Genomic DNA, 15,727 nt, shown 5'->3' with positions numbered 1-15,727 from the left:
TAGAGAACGCGTTCTTCCGACTTATGATCTCCGACCAAAAGATGTTATGAATTACAAAACACGTGATCTTTATGTCATACTACATTTTGAAGAGAAATCGGCAAAACGTCAGTTTGGATTAGTGGTCGCCTGTGACGTGACACGTGACTGACGCTACAGTTCACCTTAAGAAAACATAAACAAAAAACGAACAAATCAACTAAAACTGGCCGCTGGCGTCAATGAACACACTTTTAAATTAAATAGAGTACACCCAGTGTTTTCATACCTTTAATTATCATATTTATATTTGGTCAGTCGTTAGAGATTTCCACATCACGACCTCGTGCCCAACAAATTTCTAGTTTCAACTAACCTACAAAACGGGCGAGTGTAAATCATAATCAAATGACAGGGGCCCCAAGATGTTTCGATTTTTAAGTGGTAGGAAAGGTAGGAACACGCGAGTGGATAGAACAGATGGCAGAAGTAGCAATAAAAATCTAGTTCAGTGTAAAGTGATTCTTCTGGATGGGACTGACTTAAGTGTGGAACTTTCAGTAAGTACTTAGCTGAGATCATTTGAGAAGTTAATCTTGTGACCTTTGTCAGAAAGGTCTGTTAGAAATAGTGATTTTATATAGGGTGTGCCAATACCAAAGGCCAATCCACTAACCACGTATTCTTTGAACATATAAAAATTTTAAGATGCAAATTGTATTCATATTTGTGAAAACTTAAAAATATACAGGGCGTTAAAAAAAATAAATTTTAATTGCCACACTCATAACAAATTTTTAAAATTGAATCTAAATGTTGAATTTAACAGATTTGACAAACTATGAAAATTGGGTTCATCATTAGAAAAGCTTTGAAAAGTTTAGATAGAAATATGACATCTTTTTTTGTAATCTTAACCTTTAGGAATTTACATTCATTAAAGTATGTTAAATTTGAAATGCCAGTATTTTGCAAACCTTTGATTTTTAGAATGTTGCATTATATGAAATATTCCTAAAATTTTAAAGTGATTCTAAATATCCAATAATAAATAAGCTATTTAATTTAATTAATATATTGTTCAACAAGTGACAGATATAGCATTTTTTGTCAAGTGGACAGATAGGACAGTACCAAATGAGCTCAAGCCTAGATTGGTAATGTTCTTGAATTACAGGAACTGATTGTCAATGAGTAGTGTTTTTCAGTATAGGGCTGGCCAAGAGAAGCAGGTCTAGGCATTTCAGGTCAACCTGGGAGACTTCAGTAGATCTGGTCTCTACATATACATATATGAAGAAGCAGAGGGAATAATGATGAAAGTTCCATAAAAGTTTTCAGAGAAAATATTATCAAACTTTAAAACCTAATTAACCAAATTTTAATTAAATTAAAAACTATCCAATTTGAAATATAACAATGTGAAACGTTTTAAACTGCAAATGATGATTATTTTGTATGCTATAAGCACTAACATAGTGATAAACTGCTGCTCCTTTCTAGTTCCCTATCTAGGAACTCTCCTTTATTTAAAAACAGACATTAAAATACAGTGATATATTAATTAATTATATAGCAAATTGTTGTACACATGCAGTGATAATTATTTACGTTTCTTTGTAAACGCATTTTTTTTAAGTATCTGTAATTGTCCCTTTTTTCCTACACTTTTTATCCTGATTTCACTGTTTGTGTTCATAACGACACAAGTAAAAGTGTAACCAAAAGCAAATTATGAAAATTAAACAAATACTATTACACAAATGATGTTCTTTACAAAGTTTGACGGATATACCCGCATATAGAATATTGTATATTCCGCATTCTTCCTCCTAATGGCCGGATTTTCAACGATTTTTCGTCTTATTTTCTCTTCTGCATTTTGTATAATTGTAGACAGTACGTGTTATTTATCCTTAACAAGATATACTATGGATACTACGTCAAAAGACGAATGTTTTGGTATAAGTAACTTTTTTTTTGGAAAAATGGAGTTTTGTCGTTATTTCTCGTAGCTCTTCATATGCGTTGGAATTATGAAAATTCTGCCCTTCTCTGCTGATTAATTCGAAAAGAGATCAATCTGGTTGCTTAGGTAGCTATAAGCAAGTGTATGGTATACAGTTATGGCTAAAGAAATAAGAGTGTTACTTAAAAATTCATTTGTAAGTAATAATGGTTAATTTTATTTATTCCAAAAATATACATCTGGTCTCAAAATGTTGTCATCGAATTTGTTGATTTTGATATCAGGATATAATTTACCACAAGATACAAAAAAAATCGAATGATCAAAAAAATAAACAAGCTACATAAAAAAAATATCAGATAACAAAATATTTAATATTTCTTCATGTAGTGGGGATGGAAGAAGTGGAGAACAGTTCAATTGTAATATTACAAAAAGTACTATCAACAGTAACATACAACATAAATCTGAATTCTATTTGTCTTTTTAGGCTAGATATGATACGAAAATGTAATTTAAATTCCTCTCATTTGATCCAACATAAAATTGAGTAGGACATTAAAATAAATATAATATTTAAAGAACAGGGGCTTATAAACGATGCTGTTCCGATTCCCTTCTTCGTTGCATCACGTCTTACGTGTACTATTACGAACCTAGGAATCGGTCTTTAAGGTGTTACAAATTAGAAAAAAATACTTATTATATTTAGAACGTATTTATGTTAGATATCTTTGAAATCCCATGACCTCTTTCACAGAAGACAATCGACTCGGTAACTGAACATTTTAGAATAGAAAGTAATATTGGTGCTACCACGATATTTATCATTCTCAGAAGTGAGTACTTATAGCAAGCTATTCTGTAATTGTTAGAGTCATTAGTGACCTTTAAAATATTTAACTGGAAATTTGTAAGCGTTAGTTGACGAGTTTTTATTTAAAATACTTACACTGCCTATTGGAGGAATCCCAATTGTAAGACAGTAAAAGTACGATAGCATCAAGCTAATTGTATATTAGATACATACATAATGAAGGTTGTTGTAAGAATCCTATCCAAGAAATACTATCACAACATGATTCCGGTAATATTACCTTCGGCCAACACCTACGCTAAGACATAATTTTATTTTTTTTTAATCTCTTAGTTCATATACAAGGTGTGCCCAAATTTCAGGCAAAAAATACTATACAATATTTAACAGCAAGAATTAAGTTTGTGTGTGTGAAACATCCAGATGCATAAAAACTCTGGCCTTAAAACGTTACCAAAATATATAATCTCAAATAACGTGTTTTTTATTATTTTGCTAGTTTTAATTTTTTTTATTTTATTATTTCGTTTTTCTATGGTAAATATGTATTTTGCTATCATTCTTTATCAACTCCGTAACTTTTTTGTGGTCACTTCAAAGCAGGTGTTGTAATTCGTATGTTTTTGAAGTCGCCTCGAGGGAATGTCGGTGTTCGAATTATTGATCAATCATTTTATCCTAACCATCCATTTGACACTGTGTGACCGTGATCTAATCTAAACTTAGGCTATTAACAAATTTTCAAACGTAGATCATTACAACACTATTTGAAAAAACGTTATATATTGCAGGTCTAGTACTTGAGCTTCCTTACGAGTCGATTAGAAAATATAACAAGTTATATGCGTTGGAAACAAATTTTAGCGCTCTCTTGGGAATCTGTTCTGCTCTACTGAACCACATATAAAAATTAGAAGAAATACGCAGCAGTTTTATGCTTAGTTATGCAGCATAATTTGTTTTTTTTTTTTTTACATTTCGGCAGCGTATTAAGTTTCATCGCTCTATTGGTGCCCACTTCGCACTAACGCATCTCGTCTTATTTTACAGAAAAAAGCCAAAGCGCGAGATTTGTACGAACAAGTCTTTTATTCGTTGGATTTAATTGAAAAGGATTATTTCGGGTTGCAGTTTACGGACGCCAATCACGTTAAGCATTGGCTGGATCCCACCAAAACGATTAAAAAGCAGATCAAAAGTAAGTAATCTACTCTAATTGGTACACCCATGATTTTTATTGTTAACACCCATAAGCTATACCAGGTGTTTATGCAAAACAAAGGAAATTCTTCTCTATTTTCGCATTTTTTTTTAACTAAAAACTTGAATTTAAAATCGTGGAATATGTTCAAAGTTTGCCATTTTTTTTGTCATATGGGACACTTGTTTCCAACATAGAATTTAATCGGAAACACCCTCAACTTCACTGTTTTACGCACGTTCCAGATATTGTTAAATATTTGAAAATTTGAAATATTTGATAAAATACTGGCATTTTTCTTCGCAGATATTCTTCATAAGTTAATATTTTGTGCCGAAATGGCAACAAGCGACGCTTTTTTTAAACCATCAAAATGTCGCCATATTTTTCTATTATATTGTTCTTAATAAGGTGCTACCAATAGTATCGCTTTTTCTATACTTTTTTGTGGGCATAACAAGGTGTATAGCACATTAATATAAATATCAACAATAAACATTTTAGCGCTATTATAAAATTTCCAATGTCGTGTGTGCAGAGCTGTACGGCTGAAAATATATGCTCGATGGGTTGACAAAATAATAACTATGAATCCTATTCAATGTCCGAGTGCAAGGCCAATAACTTTCCCCTTGAAATGAAGTTAATTCCAAAGCCGTTTTCATTTAGTCTAAAAACTTCCTAAATCTAGAAACGTTTTGTGGATGACTACAATTCCGGGTGATCCACTCGGGGCTGTTTGTAGTGCTGTATTCGCACTCCCGCACTGGTTTTTTCCGAAGGTTAAGGTATATTTATTAGGGAATTGTTAAGTATGTTTCTTATCTTTTAAAGACAAATTCTTTAAAATAGCTTCAAAACGACAATATCTGCAATAATCCTTGGTTAGAAGTCGTACAGAGCGCGTTCCGCTAGATGGAGCCAGCTCTCATAGTGCCACTTTTATAGAATAGTTCAATTAAAACTCGATAGGTGGCCCGATAATGAAGAATTCAATTGGTTAATTTCCCATTCGCCATTGTCAAGAAATTAGTTAATCTTTAATTCTCTCGATAAATAACACTCGCAAGGGATGTACCTAGGCTAATCTGAACTAATTCAAATTAATTCCAGTAATCCGAGGGAGAATTTTAAGGATTCTTGATTATTCCAAAGTGACCTAGCAAAAGCGAAATTTTATATTAACTCGACGTGACGTGTCGTAACACGAAATTGATTTCTTTTGAACCACTAAAAGTGTCTTAACTGTAAAAATTTTTAAATGAAAATAAAAAGTGGACAACATCTAACGTTGGCTATTTATACGTATAACAATATTTTATAATTTTTTTAGTTGGACCTCCTTATACTCTCCGATTGAAAGTCAAGTTCTATTCATCCGAACCCAATAATTTAAGAGAAGAATTGACCAGGTATCAATTCTTTTTGCAGCTCAAGTTAGACCTCGTGGAAGGTAAACTTGAATGTTCATATGAAACGGCTGTCAAGCTATCAGCATACGCCTTACAGTGTAAGTTGCTTGAATTTTAACATGAAATTTTAATGAATTATTGTTTCTGACATTCACAATAAAAATTATACGTATTCTGCATGTTATAATGAAATTTTTTCTACGTTTTGTCTATGATATACGGTAGTACTTTTTACACTTGAAGTAGATGCAACTTGTAAACAGCATTAAATACTGAAAGGGTAAATTTGCTCAATAATATGAGAAAGCGCATTCACACGGCTCTAAAATTGCTTAATTTCCCGTTTACGGGATATTCTACATTTTTAAATATATTTCCTCCATGTCTTCTACAGCTTTGAGATAGATAGCACAAAATTTGAATAATTAGTTATTGAAAATAACCCAGGCTTAATTTAGATTTAAAAGTTCAGTTAAATGTCTCGAAAAATCTAAGATCTAACGAGGAAAATGCTCTTTGAAGTGTGAAATTTTATTACTTTTTAACACAAAAAACTAAATACTGTATCTGAGCAATGGTAATAATATGTAAAGTTTAGAATTTTTAACGTTTACACAGAAGTAGATGCAATGCATATTACGTAATTAACAAAATAACAAAATTGATATTTGTAAGCTCTGCGGTTGTTCTAGTGGTCGCACTTGATTATTACTGGTAGATAGAGAATAAAATTAACCATAAATAGTCACAAAATATAGCAAATAATTGGTGAAATTGAGCAAAAAAATTAGATTTAGTTTTAGTGCATGTTTACTTTTCTATCGGTTTTCGAATGTGAATCAAAATCAATAGCCAAATTTGTCACTAACTTTTTGTTGTTTTCTTTGCTTTACCCAACGTGCAGAATACGATAAAATCTCTCTGTTGGCTTTTCCTAAAAACGTAATTGTTTTTTGGAATATTGTAGCCGAGCTTGGAGATTACGATGAATCACAGCATACTCCTGCCACGGTGTCCGAATTTCGATTCGTTCCCAACCAGACGGAAGAAATGGAAATAGATATAGTCGAAGAATTTAAAAAAACTAAGGGTTTATCACCCGCTTCCGCAGAACAAGCATATTTGAATGAGGTCAAGTGGCTCGAGATGTATGGAGTTGACATGCATACAGTTTTGGTAAAATTGTTTTGACTTATGCTATTATCATCATTAAACAGTATGGTTGTTCTTTAGGGTAAAGATGGAATGGAATACAGGCTTGGTCTCACTCCGACTGGAATTTTAGTATTTGAAGAACCCGATATTAAAATTGGACTATTTTTTTGGCCTAAAATTAGTAAACTAAATTTTAAGAAAAAGAAGTTAACGTTGGTGGTTGTAGAAGATGACGATGAGGGAAGAGAGCAGGAGCATACATTTGTTTTTAGGTTAGTAATGTTATTTCCTCATTTAAATCTTTTTATGGTGTATTCTGTAGTCATCAAGGCATAAGCAAGAATTATGCAATATGTACCATTCACTACCAGACTTTTCGTTGGTATAAGAAGTTGAAGTTTTGAAAAATCAGAATTTTACAGTTCTGGTTGTGGGATATAAAAAACTTACAGCTTTTATAGCAGTTTATAGTAGTTAGTAGGCTACAAACTGCTCCCCATGAACTGGAACACTCCTTAAGTTCCCTTAATTACAACGTTTAGTGTTTATGAGCTTATCTGCAGATTAAATATTATACGGTTTTGATCTGGATAAACTGGATATTTCAAAAATTGAGGGACAAAATCTAAAACTTTTTTACATTCTATATATTTCAACAAGTACAAGACCGGTAATGGCCTGGTTTGGAATTTTGTATTCACTGTAATGGAGAACGTTTCTCAGCAAAGGAGTGTAATCTCCTGTAATAATCGTTGGAGTTACAGGAATTTCTTTGATATAATCAACAGCATTGTTTTATTATTTATAGATTGCATAACGAGAAGGCTTGCAAGCATTTGTGGAAATGCGCAGTTGAGCATCATGGCTTCTTCAGATTGAGAGCACCGGTGAAAGGTCCGTCAGCTCGCCAAAATTTCTTTCGCATGGGATCACGATTCCGATATTCTGGGAGAACAGAATATCAGAGCACTTATCAAAACAGAGCTCGAAGAACCGTACAATTAGAAAGAAAGCCCAGTCAGAGGTACGCACGACATTCACGATAAATTCTAACAGTTTTATAACTTCGCACAAAACAAATCTGAAGATTGACAAAAGAATCAGTTAATCAGCAAAAATTATTTCTAAATTTCAGTTTAAGCTTGATTTATGAATTGGGCCGTTAGTAGGCGCATCAGTTTAACACATGTTTGTGGGAAAATATTGTTCTTTACATGTGCGATAGCGTCTTTAAGGTACTCAATTGCTGATCGAATTCCACTTCGCGCTGTTCGGGAAACGGTAATAAGCGTGTGATGATATATCACTTTGTTAGGCAAATAACCAATATCGCGGTGTTGCGCCCCAATAATATTGTATTTTGAGATGGAGCAAGAAAAAGACGATTTTGAATTCTGAAATCATCTGAAACCCAATCTCCTAGCCGTGTTTACTAATTCCACAGAGTGCTTCTTAAAAAAATATATATATTTCAATGTATACTCTGTTCCAGTATTGTTTTGGTGAAAATATACCTACAGATTTTCACATTTTCTTCTGTCGTAGATATGGACGACGTCAAAGCCATGTTCTTAGGGAAAGACAAAAACAACACGTAGCACAGCATAGTGAAGGTATGTTTCTAGCACAATTAGTAAGGACATATTTTGTTTCATATTCCTAGTTAAATTTCAAGCAACATATGATAAATCCCTTATAGCAGAATAAATATTTCTCATCTGCATTGTCACATATATTTTAAGGATTTTCTAAAGTTTTAATTTATTATATAAAATTAGCACTTACTCCAAAGTACACACTGGTGTGTGCCTCGGAGTAAGAAAGCTATCTCGTTTCCACGCGGACCCTGCACTTGTAAAAACCGACACTTTGGGATTTGTTTTCCTATTACCTACAGTAAACCGTTGAATTAGGTGGAGAAACTTCATCTACGAAAACATTTGAAACGGTTCAGCCAGCTTCAAGTAGATGTAGCCAGCGATCGAGTAAATCTATAGCTACCGATGAACCAATTTATGCTCAAGTCAAGGATGATTTAACCAAAAGTCTGACGCCGACGCCAACTAGTAAGAACACTGGGGTTACTAAAATAGGTTTCAGTCTTTACAAGGTGTTTATTTTTTATTTTAGGGCCCAGTTCGTTGGGTCTATGTAGTCAGAACAGCTTTGGCAAGGGATCATTAGGACGAAATTCCGTGGGCAAGTCCTCGATTGCTTGTGGTTCCGCGTATAGGTAAGAACTTACCATTCTATAAAAAGTTGTTAAGTCATTTAAATGTGAACATAAGCGTAGCCTAGTCACTACTATGAAGCTGGATTAAAGTTAACAAGATGGTACTAGTGGTACTATTTAAAAAGGAGATACTCTGTGCGAGATGTTTAGGATTTCATCGGGAAAAAAATTAATAAGTCACTTAATGTCGAATCACAAATGAGATTAAGATGGAGAAAGGAGGCCTAACCCCCCAACAAAAGAACCACCCTATAGATTTTAACAATTTCCATAATCTAGTAGTTCAAATTCTGTGCAATAATGTGTGTAGAAAATTTCAACTGTATATCTTAAAAATTGAAGCACTTCTGAAGAGAAAGCTTAGCGCCCCATAAGCAAGCACCTGAGATTAGACAAAAGAATTAAAGAACTGCAAAACGTAAATATAGAGCGCCGGCCTTAGTTTTATTCTAAATAATAAATGCTAAGGCAATTATTTTTTTTAGTGCAATCGACAATAGATAATAAATGAATTTATCTAAGACATGCTTCCGACATTTGAAAGGTCAACTTGAGTTTTTTTGTAATGATCCACTGTTAAATAGATGTACAAAAATACATAATATAGTACTTGATTAGCTATGGAATATGTATTTTAGACGAGGCGTAATGTCCGATTGTAGGTCATTATCATTTTCCATTTATATTTTAGCCCAGTATTGTCAAATAGTAAAAACAACACGCTTAAACGTAATAAGTCGACAACGCCGACAAGTAATGGTCCAGCTATAAGTCCTATATCTTCAAATGCAGACAGTCAACTAGACTTTCTGTTAAAAAGCTTAGCGAAAGAATCTATGACTGGCGTAGCTAGAGATGAGTCTAGGAACAAGCTTGAAGGTAAGTTGTACGTTAAGCTACTGCAGATGTTCGAAAGTAAGATTGATAAGTGATTAACCCTGATGATTGGGGACAGGCCTTCACGTAAAGAATATTCCATTTACAAAAAATTTTCCAATATTGGAGGTAATCCATAACAGTCTAGCTCCTAAAATAATCTAGAACTTCTAGCTGAAAACATTATTCTGCCGCTCTGTATATTAAGCCATTAAGTACTATGCCAGATAATAAGGTTTGACCCATTTGGTTACACTGCATAGTAAACTACACCGAGAAGGGGTTTTATTAGAATTTAACTCTCAGACATTTCTTTTACCACATCTTCCACAATACTAATTATTGTAGAACAGTTTTTGTCCTCTTTTGGTTGTACGCCACTCCTTCATCTAGACAAATGTAAGACCAAATTTGACATCTACTTCACATTTGATTATATATGGTTTTGCTCCAATATTATCAAGTCCAACGCGATAAAGATCAGCGCTTTATTTTCAGAAACAGAAAACACTACTGGATCGAAGTCGCTTCCTGCAGAGATTCCGAACAACATTACCAAAATCACTGGTAGCGCAAAGCCATTGCAGCCATGTCAAATCAAATGCAATATTTTAAAAGGTATCATTATTGTTTTAGATTTTGCTTATGATTGATCATCCGTTTCCTCTAGCAAAAGTTGAGGAAGAGCTGCAGAACCCAAAACTGACCAACCAAATGTTTGTTCAGGCTCCGAAGGAAGACACCGCCCTTAATGCCGCAACATTTATCTCTGTTGTAAGTATTTACTGATCTATTATTTCCTATTTACTGTGCAGTAGAATTAATAAACGTGACTAGTAACAAGTTCTGATGTGTATAAGGTTTTCCAGCCTATTTTGAAGCACTCCTAATTTTTATACTTAAGGGGTGTACAAAAACCATATTTACAAAATAGAAGTAGTTTTCCGGTAATGATTAATAATTGTCATACTAACACATATTTAGTACATATGTATTTATATATTATACATAATATTTTCGACGGCCTTAAACCTTGTACGATCAAAGCTTGGTACCGCTTTCGATTGAATTGCTCTGTTTGAGAGGAAAATATGCCCCTTCCCCCTTTCTACACATACGGCTATCCACTTCCCTATAATAATAATAATATGATGCATGAACTTGTATGACTCTTTAGAATATGTATAAGAGGCGCTAACGATATTAATTATTTGAAGCGATCAGCCTTTTAAATTTTGAAATTGCAGTAAAAATGCGAAAGTTTCTTAGAACCATATTTTGACCAACTGACTTTGGACAAACATTAAATTGGTGGACGCAAATTGCTTCAGAATCAAAACGGTTTATTTTGGACTAGAGGTTAACATGCAAACCTTTTCTACCGCTATGTCATCTATAACCTCCACAACTTTGACACCACCGTTTTAAAACATCCTATATGAGGGAACGAGATGTAAAATTCCAATTAAACTCCCGTGCTTGATTCCACATATCTTTAAAGTTGTGATCTTGCGAGTTGTGACACGCCCCTCTATTAAGCAGAGCAATCATCCAATCGAAAAGGTCATTAATTTGATTAGGACTTTTATTGCTTAGACTCAGTTGTACTATAAAATTTATATCTTAAGTTAAACACGAACTGGCCCCATTTAAATTCATTGTACAGCAATCGCAATTCAATTATTTGAAACTCAAGTGGATCTCGGATGTACAACCGGGCCTAGTGTGATTAATGTGTTTCGTTTAAGTTGAGTAACATGTACAGGGTGTCGTACTGGGAAGACCATTGATCTAATGTGGAAAAGCTGTTGCTGCGTAAATTTTGAAAATTTACGGTAATACTGAAATGCGAGTAGATGGGGCCGTTTTCTCTAAATTATTTTAAACATAAAAGCTCAACCCCCTAAGCTGATACCAACTTTTTTATTTTATACGGGTGATCCCTTTTTCCAATTTTCATTTGACTTTGAGAACCGTTTCGCTCTGTATTAAGCGCTATTTCAAGTGACTATATTTTGAAATTTTGAAACAAGATAGTTGCTATTATCATACATAATGGCCTGAAGTGCCTTTATTTTGCAATTCTCTCGGGAAAAGTGCCCCATCGGCTTTAGCATAATTATAAATTTTGGCTACCTATGGACTTCCCATATTATAAGATCGTACTGATCGTGGACGTTCCCAGTGAGGCCTCTGTATAGTACTTCAAAACAGAAATTTATATTTATCCTTCTTTTCAGTGTAAACATTCAGTAAAATGTAAGTAATCTCTCGTTAAACAGGTTTGATTGTGTCTTCTGTCTCGCTCTGTAGATGTGTTATATTTCTGCGTTATAAAATAATCAAATATGTGCTTTTTTGTGCGCAACAATTAGTGAGTGAATTTTATAATTTTAAATATTATTTGCCCTTTTATAAGGAAATTTTCTAGCGTTAGCTTTCTTTCTCGCAACCTCCATGAATCTGCTTATGAAGTAGTTTACAATTTTCTATCTTACTTCAGGTCCTTGGAAATACGAAAAATTATTATTTTTCAAATTCTAATTAGGTGTAGAAGACTCTTAATTAAAAATGCTTAGAATAGTTAAAAAAGTTGGAATTTCTTTTCTGAACTCGCTGGTATACATCTCACTAATTTGAGATTTAGCGCTTCTGTACCTATATCATACTTCTATGATTTTGTTGTTAAAATACGTCAATCGGCTTTTCAAAACGCATGCGCTGTCTGTGATATGTTGTCTGTTGCTGTTATTTTTTAGTCAGGAACCCTTTTTTGCCATCCCAATGTTACTCGATCGATCGATTCGATGGTTTATGGCTAGCAGTCTCAGTGAGTCACTTGGTTTCAAGCCTTATTTAGTTTTTGCAATCGATCGATTCGATATTATGTCATGCACAGATCCAGGGTGTCACTTTGTTTTAAATAATGCTTATCATATTTCGGTTTTTTAAGGGGGGCGATAAACTAACGCTGACCGTTAGCGGTCCGCCCAGCATCGAGCCCATAAAAGAAAAAGAACCGGTAAAACGGTGCACAACTCCAATAACAGTTACATTCTTCGGACAAGCTATGAATGATGGAAAACTAGGCAAGTCCGGAAATCTTATCTTCAATGTGATATTTTCACGTGTCCTTTTTTACGCTTAGAAATTTGTCAAGTGGCAAATAACACATCAGTCAAACCGGACAACGAGGAGCCTAACAACAATCCGTTCGCGGACTGTATGCAGGATGAACATGTCAACCCATTTAGTGGGGCCAACAGCATTCTTTACGGGAAGAACAATCCATTCGTCGATGTTGTAGGCAGTGGAGAGGAAACAGAAACCAAAAGCGACAAGAGCGACGGAAATGGAAACAATAGCTTAGAGGTAGGTCGCATTTTATTTCTATTTTTACGTACTCTCAGTTTCTTAACTTATGGGTTTCACAACCACTGGTACTAAGAACCTCGTTGTTTTACTTGAATAGGGGTTATCAATGTCTATGAGAACTCGAGCACTCTTTTTATGAGGAAATTAAAAGGGGGCAAGATGAAGAAATCATTTACAAGCACTCTCAGAAGAGATTCTTTTATGTATCTGCGGAAATCAATCGCTTGTGTTGCTATTTCACGACCTCTTTTGTTACCCGATCTAACATTTTTCGATTTTTATTTCTATCGCCTTATAAAATTATACACCAATAACATACATGATGTCGAAGGTGTTTGTAATCTGTGAGTCATCTATCGTAAAAATATTGAATTAAGCTGCTACCTGAATCTCCTTATTATGGGTTTGGGTGAATATGCCAGATTCTGATAAAGCGGTTAATCGTTTCAAATTTATTATTTCAATTCGAGACTCGAAGGTGTTATCTGATATTTTGCACCAAGCTATAGTATAGCAATCTAGGTTGTTTCATTCTTATAAGATAAGCTCTATTTAAGACCTCCATATCTCTATTTCCCTATGTTTCGCATATTTAGCTATAGCTTTTTTTAAACTAAAAATTAAACTATTTTTTTTCTCCTTTTTGGATTTCAGTCTACAGAACATACAGATTCCCTAGAAAAACTGCCAACGCCGTTGAGCCCCAACTTGAATAAAGTATCACCTTGGCTGGTCTCCCATGAAGTTGTTTCTTCGCCTGTGGCAAAAGTTGATACAACTGAAACTACCATTATACGGAAGTCCGTTATCACGACTCAACTTTAGTTTTGATGTAAATAAGTACCATAAGGCCTCTCACATATGTAAATTGTCGCACGATAATCTACTACAATATGAACGAACATCTTAATGTAAAAGGTATTACTGAATTCTTCTTTTCAGGCGGTAAACCATCGCTCGTGGGGTGCCAATGTGTTCTGAAACTGAGGGTAATAATAATAAGTCGATCTTAAGTTGAAAAATTTGTTCAATTTTTTTACAGGTAACGTTTAAAGATAAGTAATTAATAATATTGTGATACATATTTCAAGGGTTTGCTTTACTTAATCGTAATTATTCTAATTTTTCATATAAACTGACCCTTGATCACTTCATTTTATGAGTAGTTTTTAATGGAGGTACGAATTTGGTAAAATTTTAATAACATAGGATCAACATCAACGAAAATGTCCATTGGGACTAGTTATTGTAGATTTTCCCCTTTGGAAATTTTCATTCATGAATTATTCAAATAGATCCTCGAATTTTATCCCAAAAGTAGTAATATGAGTGCTATCTTGAGATCAAAATGTAATTACAAATTCAACTGACCTTTAGTCTCAAGGACGCAAGTATTACGTTTATTCACAGAGCCTTTTAATAATTATTTCCAATAGTATTAAGTGCCATTAAATATCTACGATTTCGCGCTTTTATTATTAGTATAGATTTAGGCAATTACGTCCGTCCTGTAATGACAACACATACTCAATATTTCTTTTTAATAAAATATTTAATGTACGTTTTATATAATGGTGTTTTATTTACGGGGAACAGCCTACCCACAAGTATGCCGTCGTTTCTGATGTTTGATATCAGGAATACAGAAATGCAAGGAGGTATATTTAACCCCTGATAATCCTTTAACCATTTTTTTTTGCTCATACACCACGTAAAGATAATTTTACTTAAAATTTGATGTTTCATATCAGGAACACAGAAATGCAAGGAGGTATATTTAACCCCTGATAATCCTTTAACCATTTTTTTTTGCTCATACACCCCATAAAGATAATTTTACTTAAAATTTGATGTTTCATATCAGGAACACAGAAATGCAAGGAGGTATATTTAACCCCTGATAATCCTTTAACAATTTTTTTTGCTCATACACCACGTAAAGATAATTTTACTTAAAATTTGATGTTTCATATCAGGAACACAGAAATGCAAGGAGGTATATTTAACCCCTGATAATCCTTTAACCATTTTTTTTTGCTCATACACCCCATAAAGATAATTTTACTTAAAATTTGATGTTTCATATCAGGAACACAGAAATGCAAGGAGGTATATTTAACCCCTGATAATCCTTTAACCATTTTTTTTTGCTCATACACCCCATAAAGATAATTTTACTTAAAATTTGATGTTTCATATCAGGAACACAGAAATGCAAGGAGGTATATTTAACCCCTGATAATCCTTTAACCATTTTTTTTGCTCATACACCACGTAAAGATAATTTTACTTAAAATTTGATGTTTCATATCAGGAACACAGAAATGCAAGGAGGTATATTTAACCCCTGATAATCCTTTAACCATTTTTTTTGCTCATACACCACATAAAGATAATTTTACTTAAAATTTGATATTTCATATCAGGAACACAGAAATTCGAAGAGGTATATTTAGTTCCGGATATTTCGAAATTATTTTTCGTACTTTGCAACTCAATATTTTAAACCACAGATTGTGAAAATTGAAGAATAGTCAAAATGATCTTTTTTGCACTAGAAATACTTATCTGTGAACCTTTATCACAGAACGATATCAGGGTAAGTTATACGGAGTTAAATTTCTGAAGACGGCCCTTATGTTAATATTACTGTTTTTATTCACGTGAATGTTAATCGTTGTTTCCGGTGAACCACTCAGCGTCTATCATA

At 33.5% G+C, this 15,727-nt stretch overlaps 1 protein-coding gene across 2 annotated transcripts; it reads left to right on the top strand.

The window, feature by feature from the left end:
* The first annotated feature begins 104 nt into the window (after positions 1-104).
* Positions 105-14,589, top strand: LOC136347597 (band 4.1-like protein 5). Of its 2 annotated transcripts, XM_066297723.1 has the most exons (16): positions 105-539; positions 3,816-3,963; positions 5,300-5,476; positions 6,346-6,554; positions 6,612-6,805; positions 7,342-7,557; positions 8,079-8,146; positions 8,447-8,599; positions 8,664-8,766; positions 9,458-9,645; positions 10,141-10,260; positions 10,313-10,416; positions 12,596-12,731; positions 12,791-13,014; positions 13,672-13,849; positions 13,960-14,589. In XM_066297723.1, the coding sequence occupies exons 1-15, from the start codon at positions 405-407 to the stop codon at positions 13,840-13,842; spliced, it is 2,346 nt and encodes a 781-aa protein (XP_066153820.1). In that variant the 5' UTR covers positions 105-404; the 3' UTR covers positions 13,843-13,849; positions 13,960-14,589. The 2 variants fall into 2 exon arrangements, with proteins under 2 accessions (XP_066153820.1, XP_066153819.1); XM_066297722.1 differs by having other exon boundaries at positions 13,672-14,589.
* The last annotated feature ends 1,138 nt before the right edge of the window (positions 14,590-15,727 follow it).

The sequence above is a fragment of the Euwallacea fornicatus genome, chromosome 29 (assembly GCF_040115645.1).
Source record: "Euwallacea fornicatus isolate EFF26 chromosome 29, ASM4011564v1, whole genome shotgun sequence".
Taxonomy (NCBI): domain Eukaryota; kingdom Metazoa; phylum Arthropoda; class Insecta; order Coleoptera; family Curculionidae; genus Euwallacea; species Euwallacea fornicatus.
Note: the sequence above shows the minus strand (reverse complement) of the source record. Positions and strands in the feature narration are given on the sequence as shown.